The sequence below is a fragment of the Sapajus apella genome, unplaced genomic scaffold (assembly GCF_009761245.1).
Source record: "Sapajus apella isolate SASKATOON/1434 unplaced genomic scaffold, GSC_monkey_1.0 scaffold2, whole genome shotgun sequence".
Lineage (NCBI taxonomy): Eukaryota > Metazoa > Chordata > Mammalia > Primates > Cebidae > Sapajus > Sapajus apella.
The window spans coordinates 19,528,832-19,546,358 of NW_022436942.1; the positions used below are offsets into that span (position 1 = coordinate 19,528,832).

General features: G+C 57.1%; 1 protein-coding gene across 1 annotated transcript in view; it reads right to left on the reverse strand.

Annotated features, from left to right (window-relative positions):
- LRP1 (LDL receptor related protein 1) overlaps nt 1-17,527 on the reverse strand; it is an 86,081-nt gene that overhangs the window by 30,304 nt on the left and 38,250 nt on the right. The window contains exons 16-35 of the mRNA XM_032290007.1: nt 17,373-17,513; nt 17,103-17,228; nt 16,241-16,357; nt 15,749-15,829; nt 13,946-14,113; nt 9,949-10,131; nt 9,319-9,519; nt 7,393-7,638; nt 6,992-7,189; nt 5,864-6,068; nt 5,519-5,683; nt 4,666-4,910; nt 4,266-4,397; nt 3,733-3,960; nt 3,350-3,524; nt 3,165-3,259; nt 2,768-2,917; nt 2,453-2,593; nt 1,973-2,107; nt 76-207 (exon numbers count right to left, since the gene is read on the reverse strand). Of these exons, the coding sequence (XP_032145898.1) occupies nt 76-207; nt 1,973-2,107; nt 2,453-2,593; nt 2,768-2,917; nt 3,165-3,259; nt 3,350-3,524; nt 3,733-3,960; nt 4,266-4,397; nt 4,666-4,910; nt 5,519-5,683; nt 5,864-6,068; nt 6,992-7,189; nt 7,393-7,638; nt 9,319-9,519; nt 9,949-10,131; nt 13,946-14,113; nt 15,749-15,829; nt 16,241-16,357; nt 17,103-17,228; nt 17,373-17,513 (3,264 nt within the window). The remainder of the gene's footprint in view (nt 1-75; nt 208-1,972; nt 2,108-2,452; nt 2,594-2,767; nt 2,918-3,164; nt 3,260-3,349; nt 3,525-3,732; nt 3,961-4,265; nt 4,398-4,665; nt 4,911-5,518; nt 5,684-5,863; nt 6,069-6,991; nt 7,190-7,392; nt 7,639-9,318; nt 9,520-9,948; nt 10,132-13,945; nt 14,114-15,748; nt 15,830-16,240; nt 16,358-17,102; nt 17,229-17,372; nt 17,514-17,527) is intronic.

Below are 17,527 nucleotides of genomic sequence, written 5' to 3' on the forward strand. Positions count from 1 at the left end.
GGCCCTCAGGGCACATCACACCAGCCCTAAAGCTCCCAGGTCACGCCCAATTCCCTCTGCCACCAAATGGCTCACCAGCATGGAAGTCGATGCCGACAGCCAGCGATGTCCCCGACACTGGGACCAGGGCATCTGATTTGTCGTTGGGATCCAGGGGGATTCCCCTGATTCCCTCGTGCACAGAGTACAGGAGAAAGGAACCCACGCCTGAAACACAAGGACACCTAAGGCATGGGTATCGCCAACACTCCTTTAAGCTTGGTTCCTGTCACCCTCCAACTGTTCTCTGCTTCTTTTCTGATATCTCCCCCTCACCCCCACCGCCATCACCCCTATCCTGCACCCAACACACACACATTCTAGCCTAAGGCCAGAGCGCGGGGCAGGGAGGAAGCTCACCTGGCAGGTAGCTCTGGGGAACCACCTGCAGTACCCCTAGCCACCAGGAGAGGGCAGAAGAGACTTGGATTTCTCACCTTGTGCTCTGCTGGTCTCCACTCAGAGCAACCCTACACCCACCCAAGTCCCTTAGGGAAGTCTGGGAGTTCCGGCCAGACAATCAGGACTAGGTGACCCCAAAATCTAGACTTCAAGTTTGGTATTCAGCCTGACCCTAGTTTCCTCTTTGTCCTCCCTCTGTCTGGTCTATGCCACACCCTCTCTTCAACACCTGAAACTCAACAAACTAAGGTCACTCCTAAGCCAGTCTCATTCTCAGTTTTCCTATTTCTTTTTCTTTCTTTCTTTCTTTCTCTTTTTTTTCGAGATGGAGTCTTGATCTGTCGCCCAGGCTGGAGTACAGTGGCACAATCTCAGCCCACTGCAACCTCTACCTCCACAGTCCAAGAGATTCTCATGCCTCAGCCTTCTGAGTAGCTGGGATTACCGGTGCCCACCATCACGCCCAGCTAATTTTTGTGCTTTTAGTAGAGACGGAGTTTTACCATGTAGGCCAGGCTGGTCTCAAACTCCTGACCTCAAGTGATCCGCCTGCCTTGGCCTCCCGAAGTGCTGGGATGACAGGTGAGCCACAGCACCTGGCCCAGCTTTCCCAGGTCTTGAGGCACCGCTACCAATGCAGCTCAGAATCCTCCCTTGCCTTTACCCCTTTGATACAGCCTGTCCCAAAGTGAATCTCCAAATGGGCCGGGGTTGCTCAGACTCCGTGAAAAAAAGAATGAATGGTCAAGCGTGTTTTGGAAAACCCCAAACCCTTGAAAAATTCTCAGCACACATGAACATATTCAAGGCTCTGAGAAGTTCTGCAGCACAAAACACTTTTAAACTTTGTCCAACCCAGTTTCTTTTGGTAAAATCTACCCACATCAAAAAGGGAGGCTCCTAGGAGCGCACTTTTGGGAAATGCTGTCCCCTGGCAAGCTCATAAATCAGTTCTTGTGAAATGCATCTGAGTTTCATTCCTTCTCTTCAACCCTTGCTAAGCCCAGCCCAGGCTCATCATCTCCTCACACTCCCATTACTCCTAATAGCCTCCTAACTGGTTTAACCGCCTCTGTTTCTCCCTCCCCCAATGCTACCAGGTTACTCTTCCTCAAACATCACTTTCCAGGCACTCCTGGCTGAACACAGGAGCCCCGCCCTACCTCACAGCCTTATCTCCAGGACCTCCCCACACTCTGGCCATCACTCTTGGCTGGGGCCCCTGCACATACCTTGTCTTGTGTATAGTTCCCTCTCCTTTGAGCCATACATCCAAATCCTACTTGTCCTATAAAACCCAGCTCAAAGAAGGCCTCTTCCATGCAGCTGCCCCTGATCTGCCTGCCGACATCTATTTTTCCAAAATCCTACTGCAGGCACTGGAGAGTCATAGCCACCTCATGGTTCAGTGTCCCCTACATGATGAATGCGGTCTTTTCCCCAAGGTAAGAAGAGGACGGTGGGGCTGTAGGGTAAGAGGGGTCAGGGTTGGGGAGCTGGGACAAGGCTGGGAGGAGAGCCGGGCACTGACCCTCGCAGGCCTGCTGGCCACTCCGGAGGCTGTAGCCGGCTGTGCACATGCAGGAGCGGGTTGTCTCTGATGTGGGCAGGCAGAGCTGGGAGCAGTCACCGTTGTTGACACTGCAGGGGTTGGTGCCCTTATGGTCTAGGGGCAGGCGGGAGACAGAGGGACAGGGTTAGGTGGCCCTCCTTGGGACCTCAGAGTCAGGCCTGGGCTGCTCAGAAACAGGACAGTCACTGCTTTCACCCTGGACCTAACAGGGTCACCACCCCACCCAGCTCTCAGGTTTTTTGTCCTCCTGGACCCCTGGCCTTGTGACCAGGGCTGCTGGGGGCCTATAAGTAGCCTTTTTGGGAAGGAAACAAGGAGCCCCTTTGGGTGATGGGTGCAACCTAACCTGCTTTCTTTCCCACTCACTCCCTTGCCCCACTGCCCTGCAACCCGCAGCTCCGGAGCCTCCCCTGTTGCCCCGCCTGGCCTCGTGCCTACCCAGCTGGATGCTCTCGTCATAGACCTTCATGTGCATCACCAGGGTGGTGCTGTTCCGCAGAACCACGGAGCCTGAGCCGTCAGCCTTATTGCACGTGCCCATCTTCTCCGACACCTGATCTGCCCACCACAGCTTGTCCCCTGGGGCAGCAGGAGGGGATGAGACCCTTGGGAAGGCCCCACACCCAGCTCTCCTGAAGGGCCTATTGGCCCTAAGTCATCAGGGTGACAGACTGCCCCAAGCCAGCCCCCGTCTCCCAGTGGGTCTGGCCCGGCCTGCCCCGCGCCGTCTCTGCTTCGCCTAGCAGCCCTCACCCATGATGGCCAGGGCGGTGGCCTTGCCCAGCTGGCTCCGCATGGTGTCGATGACCTCCAGCCCACTGCCATCCAGGTTGCAGCGGTTGATGGTATGGTTCCCGGAGCTGATCCAGTAGAGTTTGCTTTCAGGGAAGTCAATAGCCAGGCCTGGAAAAGGGGGGTGTCACTGCCAGGGAGTCTGGGCCGGGGCTGGGGATCCAGGGATGGGAGCAGAGGATGTATGCGAGGGCGTGTGGCTGTGGGGGGAGGGTGGGGGACATGGAGGGGACAGGTGGTAAGAACAGGCACTAAGCTGGGGCTCCAGGGAGGCTGAGAGGCAATGGAGGGATACTGCAAGTAGCTCCTAGTCAAGGAACTCAGGAAGGGCTGTGGGGGTGGGCAGGGAAGCTCTTACCGACAGGGCCCTTTTGGCCACTGAAGAGCAGGGTGCGACTGCTTCCATCCATGTTGGCCATGCTGATGTTGTCACCATCGGTCCAGTAGAGCTTCCTGGGGGGAGGGTACCAAGAGGGAAGGGTCAGGGTCCTCTTCTTCCCAGCCCTGCACCCCATGCTCCCCGGCCCTGGGCCCTAGACTGACCCACGCAGAGGGTGGACGACAAGGCCATGGGGCTGCTCCAAGCCCTGCACCACTGCGTTCTTGAAGGAGCCGTCCAGCCGCGCCACATTGATCTGCTTCTTATTGGTGTCATAGCTTGTCCAGAACAGGTTTCGGGAGACCCAGTCCACAGCCAGCCCGTGGGCATTTGGCAAGTCTGGGGACACAAGTAGGGAGTCGGGTGGTGGGTCAGGAGGGGAGCTGGTGTGCTTTCTGGAGAAGAGGGATCAGGAAACCAGGGCTGAAGCACTGAGGGGGAACAGGACTGGGAGAAGCACCACTTGGACCAAGTAGACCAGGGTTGGGAGCAAGGGGTGGGTGGGGGTGCCCATGCCCACTGGTGGGCGTCCAGGGTCAGGAAGGACCTGCAGAGACGACTGTCTCCACGCCGGTGCCGTTGATGAAGGCCCGCTTGATGGCCTGCGTCCGCACGTCGGACCAGTACACACGCTGCTCGCGGGCATCGTAGTCCAGCACGGTGACGTTGTCGATGTCGGGCACCGTGAAGGAGATGATGTAGTTGTAGTAGGGGGCATCCAAGTCCACACCTCGGATCTCCATCTGACGTGCGTACAGCAGGAACTTCTTAAACTCTGTGGGGCACCGGCTGGTCACCGAGGGCAATCCCTGCCTCCGTCCTTCCCGCCCGCCCAGTTTCAGGCCCTGCCTTCTTCTGGATCCACCTGTTTGCTATGGCCCTTGTTTCCGTGGACACGCCCTGCTGGGGGGCAGCCTCCCCGGCACACCTGCAGCCCCTTCTCACAGTGGCTGTCTCTAGAGCCACTCCTATCGGGACGCTCCTGACTGGGACTGCCTTCACTGACAACTGGGAGCCTGGGGCCTGCGGCCTTCCCTCCAGCCTCAGCTGACCACTGGCTCTGGAGGGAGGGGCTCCTACCATAGCAGGTGGTGTTGTCCTTGTGGAGCTTCATGAGGTGGGGGCAGGCGCAGGACACGGTCCGGTTGTAGTTGATGAGACACAGGTGGGAGCAGGGGCCCCGGCCCCCATTGGCCTCGCAGGGATTGGGAGCTGGGGGCAGGGTGGAGAAGAGAAGAAGACTGAACATCCTGTGACTCACTGCTCCCTACGTGGACCACCCCCTCCTCGCCCATTCTCCTCCCCTTGTTCCAGCACCCCTGCTGCTAGACCCTCCTCTGTGAACAGCCGGCCTGCCCCTGCCATCCCAGCAGACTCTCTCCTGTTCTCACTGCCCTCTCCTCTCCTCTCCTAAGAGCTTCTAGAGTTTCTAAAGAGGCTGCTGGCTCCCTCTGGCTGCTGGAGGCCCCGGGCCCCTTACCCATGGGCTGCCGGGACGGGTGGTACACCTGCAGGTCAAAGGGCTGTGTGTTGGTTCTCTGCACCACGGTGACATTGTGGCCGGTCCACTTGTTGGCCTTAGCCAGCGTGTTTGTTCGCCAGTCAGTCCAGTATACCTCCCCCCCATACAGCGTCACTGCAAATGGGTGCGACAGGAACTCGTGTCCCCGAAGCACCTCCATGTGGCCGGAGCCGTCATAACGGGCTGAGTAAATGGCATCTGACCTGAGAGCATGACAGAGCAGAATGAGGATGCCAGCCGGGATCTCAGCCCTCAGCACTCTGCCCAGGTGCCCACCCTCTGTGTCCTGGCCATAGTCCTCCCAGCGAAGAGCACAAGACCATTCCCTGCCCTAAGCCCTGCGGGCCAGGGAAGACAGACAGAAGGACCAGGGTGTGAGAACCCAACAGGTCCCGGGTTCAGCTCTCAGGCCCCGATTCCCAAGCCCCAAGGGAATCTTTCGGTTACTTCTCCCCAGGGCTGCCATTGGCACTCAGGGCTTTGATGAAAGTCAGAAAAAGGCAACCTCCCTGGGCAGAGCAGTTAGAAAGCAGTTCCCCTCCCTCTGGGCAGACACAGCCCTAGCAGAGGAGACAGAGTAGAGAGACGGCACAGCGTGAATAACCACAGCTGACGGCCTTGCTTCCTCCTCCGCCCGCCCCTCCCCTCAGCATAGCCTCCCCACTCCCCTCCGTCTTTCTCCTATGCCCAGTCCTTTGCCATTGTTCCTGGTTCCCGTGGGGCTTCTCACCACCCTCGTCACCGCAGGTCCCTCCCCACCCTGTCCCGGTGCCACAGACTTGGGCCTCCCCAGGGAGTAAAGGGCGCTGACCTGGCGTCAATCCAAAGAATGCGCTTCTCCAGGTAGTCCACGGTGAGCCCGTTGGGCCAGCCCCCAGAGCCTGTCTCCCGGTGCACGGTACGGCGCCCAGCCCCACTCATGGAGGCTGCCTCGATGCGGGGCAGGCTGGCATCCCAGTCTGTCCAAAACAGGATCCTGGGGAGTGGGGAGGGTCAGGAGGGCTACAGTTGGGGCCCTCGGGGAGGGACTGTGGTGGGATCCTAGGTAGAGGGTGGGAGCAGGCGAATGGCACTGAGCAGCCAGGTGTCTCTGGCCAGGCTGAATGGGACTTTGGGGGGGCCATGGGACCAGGAGAGGTTGGGGCATGGTCCTCACCCATCCCGGGGATCCAGTGCAATCGCCCTTGGGTGCTCAATGTCACCAGCCAGCAGGGTGGTCCGGAGGGTCCCATCCAGTTTGGCCACCTCGATCTGGTCCAGGTTACTCTCTACCCAGTAGATGTTGCCTGCAATCCAGTCTACAGCCAGGCCTTCGGGTGTGGCCAGGCCGTACTGAATCACCACCTCAAAACTAGTCAGGGCTGGAGAATAGAGGGCAGTGAAAGGTTAGCATCTCCTGGAAAACTGTGCATGAATGTGTGAAATCCCAGGAGCCCTCAATGACTACCCTCAACCCTGGTACCTCTGCCAAAGTTTCTGATGTACCCACATTCAACAGTAGGACTCCTATTGTCTCCCCTGCATTTTTTTTTTTTTTGAAATAGGGTCTTGTTCTGTCACCAAGGCTAGAGTGCAGTGGCATGATCATGGCTCACTGCAGCCTCAACTGCCTGAGCTCAATTGACTGCCATAAAGATTTTCCATGCTAATACATTATGTGTGTGCCTCACTGTTTTAGACTATTGCACAATGTGAACATCATCACAGTTTACTTAGCCTCCCCTTGTTGACTGACATTTATAATGGTTTCAAGTTTTCCTTATTATAAATACAAACTTCTCTAGTAAAATGTGCCTCTTCCAAGTCTTTGCTCAGATGTCACCTTCTCAGGGGACCTTCCTTGACCACACAGCTGAAAGCAGCCTGTTTTGATCACTGCTACATGCCCACTGCCCCATGTGTACCGTGGGCACTGTCGAGTGTGACAAGGAAGTCTGGGGTGTGCCACGCTGCCTGGGACAGAAGGCAGGGTTCAGGTACGCCTCTCCTAAGTGGCTTTTTCCTTTCAAGCCTGCAATTCTAGGATCTGGGGAGCAGAGCTCCAGGCCATTCCAAGGTAAGGCCGATCATTTTGTTAATTATCAGGCTGGCAGTTCTGCTGACGATAATTACAGGGCATCAGGCATGGAGACCCACAGCAAAATCTAACCCAATTAACAGAAGTGTGGGGGATGGGGGAGCTAAGCCTCTGCTTTGGGGCCACTTGGATGGGACCCGTGGCCCCTAGCGTCTAAGTGTTGCGCCTGCATCTGAGAGCATCTCCCCCGCAGCCATGGGTAGTCACCTCCGTTGTCCAGCAGCTTCCCTCGGTAGATCTTGTCCTCCACCACATCGGTCCAGTAGAGGGCGCTCTGGCTGAGGTGGAAGTCCAGGGCGATGGTGTTGCGCAGGCCGGGCACAAGGACACTGTAGTCCCCTTTGTGAAGGTCGATGCGCCGGATCTCATGGCGGTTGGAGAAGATGATGAACGGCTTGAAGGGGTCTGGGGCGGGAGGGATGTGACAGGGTCAGGAAGGGGCTAGCTGCCTGCGTGCCACCCTGTCCGGGTGCAGGCAGGTCTCTGCTGGTCCAGGCACTGGGGGCTCAGGTGGATAACTCAGCCTGTGGCACCTGGCACCAAGCCCAGCCTGCTGCAGCTCAGGGGCCTGCCCCGGCCTGCCCCACCACACCTCACCGTTGTCTCACCCAGGCTGCGGCAGCTCTCGCCGTCAGGCTCCAGGACCCAGCCCTCGTAACAGGAGCACTTCACGCTGAACTTGTTCTGGTCGCACTTCTGGCTGCATTTGAGATGCTTGGCACAGTAGCTCTGGATCTGGCAGGTGTGGTTGTCGGGCCCCAGCTCCATGCCCAGAGGGCAGGAACACACAATGCCTTCGCCAGGTGCCACCGAGCAGTTGTGGCTGCAGCCACCGTTATTTAGAGAGCACTGGTCTGGGGGAGGGGCAGGCAGGGAACAGACCCAGGGTCAGAAGCTGAGAGGAGGCAGAAGCACGGCCCTGCTGGGTCCCAAGTCCTGGGCAGCCTGGACCAAGTCCTCGTGCCCTGCCCACAGCCCCCTTCATCTCCATTACTGCTGAGCCTCAGCCCAGGACTTCCTGGGCTCCCTCAGGACCAATGTTGGGACCCCTGCACCCACCAGCTGGCACCACGCCTGCCCTTCCCACAGGGAGTACCCCTCAATATTTCTGTCTGGTCTTGATATGTCCCTCCCTTCTTGGGCCAAGGTTGGGGGCCACAGCATTTTGCCTCCCTGGGAGGTCCTTAGGTCCAGTCCCCTCATGCTGAGCTCTCCTGATTTGGAGGGGCTTTGGGTGGGGTGCTGCAGGGCCTATCCTGCCCTGGGTCCTCTGGCACAGCCTGGAACCTACCAGCCTGACTGATGGCCTGTTGGCAGTTCTCCCAGCCAGTCCCTGTGGCCTTATCTTCCACTCCTCTATCCCAAGGAACTGGGGGTTCTGCCTGGCTAAGAGGACCAGATAAGGCTGCTCTGCTCCTTGTCCCCTAGTCATACCACATGCTTCTCCCTGACTCCTGGACTCCCCAATCTCATTTCTTTTGGTCTTGAACGGGCACCCTCCTCCCCTTGCCTTGTTTTTGTTTGTTTGTTTGAGACAGGATCTTGCTCTATTACCCAGGCTGGAGTGCAGTGGCAGGATCTCGGCTCACTGCAACCTCTGCCTCCACCTCCAGGGTTCAAGCAATTCTCGTGCCTCTGCCTCCTGAATAGCTGGGATTACAGACATGTACCACCACACCTGACTAATTTTTGTATTTTTTATAGAGACAGGGTTTCGCCACGTTGGCCAGGCTGGTCTCGAATTCCTGAGCTCAGGTGATCTGCCTGCCTCAGCCCCCTACAGTGCTGGGATGACAGGTGAGCCACTGCACCTGCCCCTGTGCCTTCTCACTCACCGTAGTTCTGTCTGTCCTTGGGAACCCCATGCAATCCCCACAACCTCCAGGAAGCCTGCCCTGACCATCAGCCCTCAACCCTGGTGCCTTCGTCCATAAGACCACTCCGCACCTCTCTGTGGTTTGCACATGGGCAAGAGGTCCGTGTCTCCACAGCAGTTTAGGAGCTGTGGACCTTAGCCCAGGTCTGGGGGACCACTATGGAACCCCTCTGTGCCTCAGTGCTCTCATCTGTAAAATGGAGAGGACAGAGCACCTGGCCCCTAGGGATGCCTTCTGCCTAAACTGCTCTTGGTGGGTGGGGGAGCCACGGGAGGGATAGCAGGGCGTGGACGGATTTGGGAGGGATAACATTAGGATAAATACCTAATGTAAGTGACGAGGGGATGGATGCAGCAAACCACCATGGCATGTGTATACTATAACAATCCTGCACGATCTGCACAGGTACCCAAGAACTTAAAGTATAATAAAAATAAAAATAAAAAAATAAACTGCTCCAATGGCATGGCTCACCCAGCACAGCGCCATGGGGAGCACTGGGTCCACACAAGCTGCTGGTGACCCCTCTGGGTGCTGCTTGCCTGCTGGGCCGCCAGAGCTGCTCTCTCCTAGACTCAGGAGTGTGGCCCCGAGACCGGCCCCGGCCCCGACTCCTACCCAGACACCCTCCCCGCCCTCCCCTGGGCCAGGCCTCACCGCAGAGCTCGCCCTCATCCGAGCCATCGCCGCAGTCATCGTTGCCGTCACACAGCTTGTCAGGGGGCAGGCAGACCGAGGTGTTGTTGGCACAGGGGTGCGAGGGTGGCCTGCAGGCCAGGGACTCGCAGTTCTCCTCGTCCGAGTTATCTTCGCAGTCGTTGTCGCCATCGCACACCCACGCTTTGCTGATGCACCGAGCTGAGGGGCAGGTGCATGATGAGGGGCCAGGCCCGGGAACTGGGGCTCTCCCTGCCCTTCCTTCCAGACCCCATGGGCTTCGCTAATAGGGTCAGCACTGTAATGCTGTGGGCTCCACGAGGAACACTGAGGCCTGTTTTGGTCAAATTCACATAGGCAACAAAGAAGGCAGGAATCTGCCACCGGAGGTGCTGAAGTTCAACTCCAGCAAGGGTTTCGGCTTCTCGGGTCCTCCACGCAGGCCCTGCCCTTCGTGCCTGCCCCACCCATGATCTACAAGCTTCCTCTGGACTCTCTTTTGCCTTGTACCATCCCCAGCCTCGATCCACACAGCACAGTGCCATCCCCCTTGCCGCTACTCTGCTCTCAACACGGTCTCCTCCTGCCCACACTGTGCCCTTCCAGGTGCCCTCCAGCCCTCCTCTTCACCTGAGTCCTTGCAGCCAAACTTGACACTGGGGTCGCAGACGTGGGTCACTCCCTCACAGCTCTTCTCGTCGCTGGAGTCCATGCAGTCAGTGTCCCCATCACAGCGCCACCGCAGGGGGATGCACAGTCCATCCAGCCGGCACTGGAACTCATCCGTGTGGCAGCCGCCAGGGGGCCTCGTGGCTGCAGAGGGACAGTGGAGGGCCTCAGGAGGGAGGGGTTGCCCAGGTCAGCCCTCCCCAGCTCTGCACCCGCCACCCCGCTATGCCCAGCCTGGGGCTATGAGTGGAGGCAGACCTGGAGCGTCCACCGAGCCTGCTGACACTCTTTGGAAGCACCAACTCAATAGCAGAGTCAGGTGCCGTCATAGCTCCAGGAACCCGCAATCATCTCATCGAATCCCTGCCTTGACACAGGAGATCTCAACTGGGAAAGCAATTTGCTAGGCCATAGCTCAGATGCCTCCCACTTTACCCTCTATTTCATTCATTCATTCATGCCACAGACATTTACTGAGTGCCTCCTGTGTGCCAGGCACTGTCCCAGGGCCAGCAGTGAACCAAAGTCCTTACTCTCACAGAGCTTAGGTTCTAATGAGGAAAGAGACAACACATAACCCATAAATCTAGACTCTAATTCCAAGTATTGATAAAGTTACGAAGACAAAGCCAGGTAAAGGCCAGAGAGGGATGGGAGTGATCGGTCAGGTAAGACGGTCAGGGAAGGCCTCGGGGCAGAAGGCATCGGAGCAGGGTCCTGTATGAAGTAAGAGCGAGCCAAGGATCCCTGGAGGCACACTCCAGGCAGAGGGAAGAGCCATTGCAAAGTCTCTGAGATAGGACGATGCTGGCACTTCAGAAAACATCGGGGCAGCCACACAGCTGGAGTAGAGTGCAGGGGGAGGGGAGGGCAGGAATGCAGGTCAGAGGGGTAGGGAGGGGCCCTGCAGCCATGCGGAGGGGCTTGACATTTGTTCTCAGGGTGCAGGGAGCCAGCACAGGCTCGAGGGCAGGGCTGGGGCATGATCTGACTTACGTTGTCAGAATCACTCGGGCTGCTGTGCTGAGATGACTCAGGAGGCCAGGAGAGGAGCAGGAGCACCGCCCGGCCGAGCCCCACACTCACACTGCCATAGACAGCCCGCTCCTCCACCCTCCCTGCCCTGGTCCCGGCAGATGCTCTCATCTCATGCTAGGACTTTCAGCAGCAGTCTCTGAGCTGATTTTCCCTTCTTGGCACCCCCGAACCTCTTCTCCATCTAATCTCCCTCCAGGGCTGTGTTCTGAAATCACCTCCTACATCACAGCACCTTCCAAATTCGAAATCCTTCAAAGGTTCCCAGTGCCTCCCAAATCAAGCCTCTGACTGATTTTCACCTGCTATCATCATCTTCCCCCTTTGAGGACAGCCTTATTCCCCACTGTCCCTGCACAAGGCTTTTCCTCGGTCTGAATGGCCCCATCTGGCCCCACTGTCACCCTACGGAAATGTTCAGTTTCACCCTCTAAGTCTTGATGACTGCGTTCTCCAGACCATGCCATCCCCACTGGAAGACTCCCTTCTGGCCATTCCCACAATCTAAACCCACCTCCTCCTGGATAGTCCCAGACCATCCCGGCTTAATACCACAGTGAACTACTCCTATTAGTGACACCTTGTTCTCCCACGCCAAGCCTTGCATACCTCAGCTCATTTCATACAGGAGGATGCCCAGGCTCAGAGGAAGCAACTTGCCCAAGTTTGCCCAGATTATCTGGGAGGGGAGGAAGCTCTTCTCACCACACCACACAGCTTCCAGAGGCTCATTCTCAGAACCTCAAGGGATATCACCTGTGCCCCTCACCCTCCCCTTCACAGAGATGGCCCTGGAGACACAGTTACTATTTCCTGAGCTTTCTGTGGCCTTCTCTGTCCTCCCTCTCAGGGCGGGGATCATGGTGGACATTCAACACTGTCCAGTCTTCTCCTACAGGGTGGCAATGTGCTCTAACTCAAGGCAGAAGCTGTAATCTGGTGGTCCATGGCAGATGACGCCTGCAGGAAGAGTATGGCCTGTAGCTTTTCTTAAAACTTCGTTTTTTTTTCTTTTGAGAAAATGTCTTATTCTGTTGCCCAGGCTGGAGTGCAGTGGCACGATCACAGCTCACTGCAGCCTCAACCTTCTGGCTCAAGTGATCCTCCCACCTCAGTCTTCTGAGTAGCCGGGACAACAGGCACGTGCCACCATGCCCAGCTAACTTTGTTTATTTTCTGTAGAAACAGAGGTCTCACTATGCTACCCAGGCTTGTCTTGATCTCCTGGAAAGTGATCCTCTTTCCTCGGCCTCCCAAAGTGCTGGGATTACAGGTATGAGTCACCGAACCCAGCCCTTTTTTTTTTCTTTTTTTTCCAATGTGGGGTTTTGCTATGTTGACCAGATTGGTCTTGAAGCCATAACCCATAAATCTAACAAGACATAACCCATAAATCTAACAAGACATAACACAAAAATCTAACAAGACATAATCCAGAAATCTAGACTCTAATTCCAGGTATTGACAAAGTTATGGAGACAAAGCTAGGTAAAGGCCAGAGAGGAATGGGGGGCGATCGGTCAGGTAAGATGGTCAGGGAAGGCCTCTGGGCAGAAGGCATCGGAGCAGGGGCCTGCATGAAGTAAGAGCGAGCCAAGGATCCCTGGAGGCACAGGCCAGGCAGAGGGAACAGCCACTGCAAAGTCTCCGAGACAGGATGATGCTGGCACTCCAGAAAACACCTGGGCAGCCACGCAGCTGGAGTAGAGTGCAGGGGGAGGGGAGGTGATCCTCCCACCTCAGCCTCCCAAAGTCCTGGGATCACAGGCATGGGCTACCACGCCTGGCCTGCACCCAGCCTTTTAAAACTTCTAAAATCAACTGCCAGTTGCTATGGCTTGAATTGTGTTTCCTAAAAAGATCTAAGTCCTAACCCATAACACCTGTGAATATGACTTTATTTGACAGTCCTTTGTCTTTGCAGATGGTCAGCTTAAGATGAGGTCATAAGGGTGGATCCTAATCGAGTATGTCAGGTGTCCTCATAGAAAGGAGAAATGGGGATCTGGTGACAGGCATGCCCATGGGGAAGACTCCATGTGAAGACGAAGGCAGAGATCGGGTCAAGCTTCGACAAGACAAGCAGCTGCAAAGATTGCCCGCAAACCACAGAGGCTAGGGAGAGGCTCGGGACAGATTCTCCCGCACAGCCTCAGAAAGAACACACCCTGCTGACAGTTGGGTCTGGAACTTCCAGCCTCCGGAACTGTGAGACAAGAGCGACTAATACTGTAGTATTAAAAATTTGGTAGTTTTCACATAAAAATCTGCACATCTGATTTCTCCTGAAGCCAAGGCAACTCTGAGTTTACATTCCTCCATGGTAATAATAGGCCAGAGCTAGGAAGCCAGCATCCTTGAGAGGGCCCGTCCCTCCAGGAAACGAGGCCCCCACTGCCCCTGGGGCTGGGCCCGAGAGGCTGGGGCACTGTGGAGCCAGCCTCTCCCTCCTCGTCTCCTTGTGCTCATTCATCCCTGCCCAAAGCATCCTTTCCTCAAACTACTATTTACCAAACATAGGCCCTGTGCTGAGCGCTCTTTGTGCATGATCTCACTAAACCCCCACATCAACACTGTCATGTTGGTGCTATTATTACCCCACTTCGCAGACGAAACTCAGAGGCCCACGGAAATTAAGTAACTTGCTCAAGGCCACTCAGATAATAAACTGCAGAGCTGGAGCTCAAACCCAAGGCCGCCAACTGCAAAGCGCCTGATCTTAACAGTGTGTGGCAATGATTTGTCGGCAACCTCCCCCTCCCATAGGACTGGGAGCTCCTGAAGGACAAGAGCCATGCCTAAGATACCTCTGGCTCCCAGATAGTGGCTGACGCACAGAGGGTTGGAGAGACAGACGGATGGGCTGGGTGTCTGATGCAGGGGGCTGGACCTCATACCCGCCCCTCGGGCCCCCGGTGCCCACCCTGGTTGGTGCAGTTGGCGTGTGTCTCATCACTGTAGTCTCCGCAGTCATTGTCCCCGTCGCAGGTCCAGTGCTCAGGGATGCAGCGCCCGCTGTTACACTTGAACTGGGTGCTAGAGCAGGAATGGCTGCAGCCAGCTTCGTCACTGTTGTCCCCACAGTCATTGTCTGCAGGGAGGGAAGAAGGGGAGAGGCAAAGAGGGAGTTGGTGGAGCAGCCTTCTCTGTGATCCCAGCTTGGGCCCCCAGCCAAGATCCCACCCTCGGCCCACCCCAACCCCCACACTGGGAAAATAACAAACAGAAAAGACACAGAAACTGCATAGACTGCAGCATGCACCATGGCCCATGTGGTGGGACAGAGGGAGGAGTGGCTGGGACGGGGAGGAGGGGGAGGCTCCCGGAGGGCCCCTTGATGAAGCTCAGAAAGGCTGAAAAGTAGGGGACAGGAAACGTTCCTTTCCCCTTTCTGGCAGGTATGGGAACAGGTCTGCTTGCTTTTGGGGGAAAGGCAGGGGTTTCTCCAGTTTTGGAGGGAGAGAGGTAGGTGGGGTGCAGATAAGGCCTCTCTAATGGGGTGGGACGGGCTTTACAGGCCTACCCTGAGCCTGGCACTGCTGGGTACTGTGCTCTGGCTGCCTGTCTCACAGGCGCCCTGCCTGTGGCTGGCAAGGGTGGGAGCCACTTGTGGACTGAGCTTGCTGAGGCTGGCTCAAGGAAGCTCCTGCTTTCTTGGCCTTGGGTGGGGGCTGCTTGTCTTGACCCTCATATTTACGGGACACGTGGTAGAGACTGCAGCTTGGGTGATGTCCTGCCTCTTTCCAGCTGGATTTGCTTCTCTCTCCTCCCCTACACTTTGGCCTTCTTGTCGCCCTCTCTCTGTCATCTCCTTTCCTCTGAGGCTCCCTGTGCCCTCTCCGCTTCTTTCCCGCCCACTGTTTGCTTCCTCCCTCTGCTTTCTGCTCTCCCTCCTCTCTGTTGCTTTTTCTTCAGATCATAGCAGCTCTGGAGTGGGAGCCTGGGGAAGCTGTGGGGGGCTGGGGCCAGCTGGGGTCCGGGTGATGGTGCATGTGCTTCTATGCACTGACCGGCAGGCTCAGGACAGGTCTTTTCGTCAGAGCCGTCCCCACAATCCTTCTCTGAAACACAGAAACCGCCGGGGCAACCATTGGCACGCGAGACACGGCAAACGTGAGGGGCAACGTGGTCCTGACCCAACACAGCCGCTCACACGTCAGCTGGGACAGGAGCCACTGGGGCAGCACGTCACAACACAACACAGATACAACAGAGCCTGAGACGCCACACACAGCGGTCACCTGCCCGCACATTTACAAGCACAATCACCCGGGTGGCTCAAGGCTGACATCACCTCGTCCATGGCTCACTGCGAGGTGGGCTCCGGAGCCTGAAGCCCAGAGCCCGAGGGGTGCACCAAGGACTCCAAGAGATGGGGGTTTGCAGGGAGAAAGGAGTCAGGCACCAATTTCTCCTTGCTCTGCCTCTCTGGCCCGTCTCACTGGTCTCTCCCTGGCCCCCGAGCCCTGCCAGAGGGTGGGCAGCTCAGGCCCTGCCTGGGGTAGGAATGGCACTAAAAGGCAATGGGTAGGGTCTCCCCTCAGTAAATCGCGGCTCCCCCCTGGCATTTCTGACTTCTCCTCTTTTCTCCCAGGCAACCCAGCAGGGATTCAGTGTCCTGGAGGGAGGCCCCACTGGATTCTGAAACCCTTTGTCTTCCCTGCAGGACCTGGCTGTGGCCTCGAGCTGTCTTAGGAATCGGCAGTTGAAGGGAGCAAGCTCCTACCATTGTCACATCGCCAGTTGATGTTGATACATCTGCCGTTGTTGCAGGTAAACTGAGTCAGAGGGAAGCAGGTGGGATAGGCTGTGAGGGAGAAAGAGTAGCTGAGTAGGGCCTTCAAGATGACACAGCATCACAGCCCTGAGCAGGTGAGTGCAGAGGCCCTCCCATAACCAGCAGCCTTTAGCTCAGTCAGGCAGGGTGGGGAAGGCCCCGTAGCAGTGCCCTGGCTGGAAATTCCACTCACTCACCCCATGAATCAGCAGACACAGGACCTGTGCCGACTGCTTTTCCTGCATGAGTTTGCTGAGACACAATGCTGTGATGATGGGGCTACTATCATCCCCATTTTGCAAAACTCACAGAGACCACCGAGATTAACTTGCTCAAGGCCACCCAGGTGCTGAGCTGCAAGTGTCTCCTGCACCCCCACCCAGCATGCTCTCAGGATGCCCCTCCCCCAGGCCAGCCTGGTCCCTCTGCCGTCCCTCTTACCACAGGAGGCGGACTCGTCAGAGCGGTCCCCACAGTCGTCATCCAGATCACATGTCCAGGAGATGGGGATGCAGCGGCCACTGGCACAGGAGAACTGGTTGGGGGGGCAGGTGCGCGCTGGGGGGCAGGAATGGGCGTGAGCACTTGTTATCCCGACCCTCTCTTCACTGCCTCTTCTTCCCTATTATTCTCTGCCTTTGGAGTCCCTTATTGCCAAGGTTCCAAAACCATTTCTCTTAGAGAATTCAAAACCATCTCTGTGGTCTCCCTGGGTGCCTTACCCTGTCTCTCAAGGGGTCCCTGGTATCTCCCCAGGAGGAGATCTGCCCTGCCTTGCTCCTCCTCTCCAGTCTGGAGCTGTGCTCCACCCCTGCAAGCTTAGCCCTCTCAGCTTCCCAGGCCGGGAAGGGGATAGCATATCCCCCTCCTGCTCAGAGCTCCATCCCCTCTGCCCTAAGTTCTTTTCTTCCTTTTATTTTATTTTTAGAAACATTTCTTGCTCTGTTGTCTAGGCTGGAGTGCAGTGACACAACCATAGCTCACTGCAGCCTCAACCACCCAGGCTCACTTAAGAGCCCACCTTAGCCTCTCAAGTAGGTGGGACTAGAGGTGCACGCCACCACGCCCGACTGATCTTTTATTTTTTATAGAGATAGGGTCTCACTATGTTGGTCAGGCTGATCTGGAGCTCCTGGGCTCAAGTGATTCTCCCACCTCAGCCTCCCAAAGTGCTGAGGTGACAGGCATGAGCCACCGAACCTGGTCCCTGAGTTCTTTTCTTTCTTTCCCAGGCCTGGCCCTCTCGTCTCCCCTGCGTCCTTGACCGAGGGGAGCCTAGTGTGCTCTGAGCCCCATTCCACACCTGAACAAGTGGCGTTGGACTCGTCTTCACTGTTCCCACAGTCATTGTCCCCGTCGCAGAGCCAGCGGTTGGGGATGCACCGGTTGTTCTCACACTTGAATCGGTCTGAGGGGCAGGTGTGCTGATCTGGGGAGGGAATGCATCAGGGGTCAGCGAGAGGGTGGGCCCCTCCCCCAGCTTCCCACCTGCCCCAGGACAGGCACTGCCAGAGCCGAGCTGCCCGGGAGGCCTGCCGTCCAACGGGCGGGGCGGGGCGGGGCGGTGACTCACGGCAGAGGGCTGGTGCCTCGTCACTGTTGTCGAGGCAGTCGTTGTCTCCATCACACTTCCAGCGCTCCTGGATGCACCGGCTGTTGGCACAGGCAAACTCACCCGGCTGGCACTGGGGTGGAGGCACGTAGGATGGGTTCGCTGTGGGCACCACA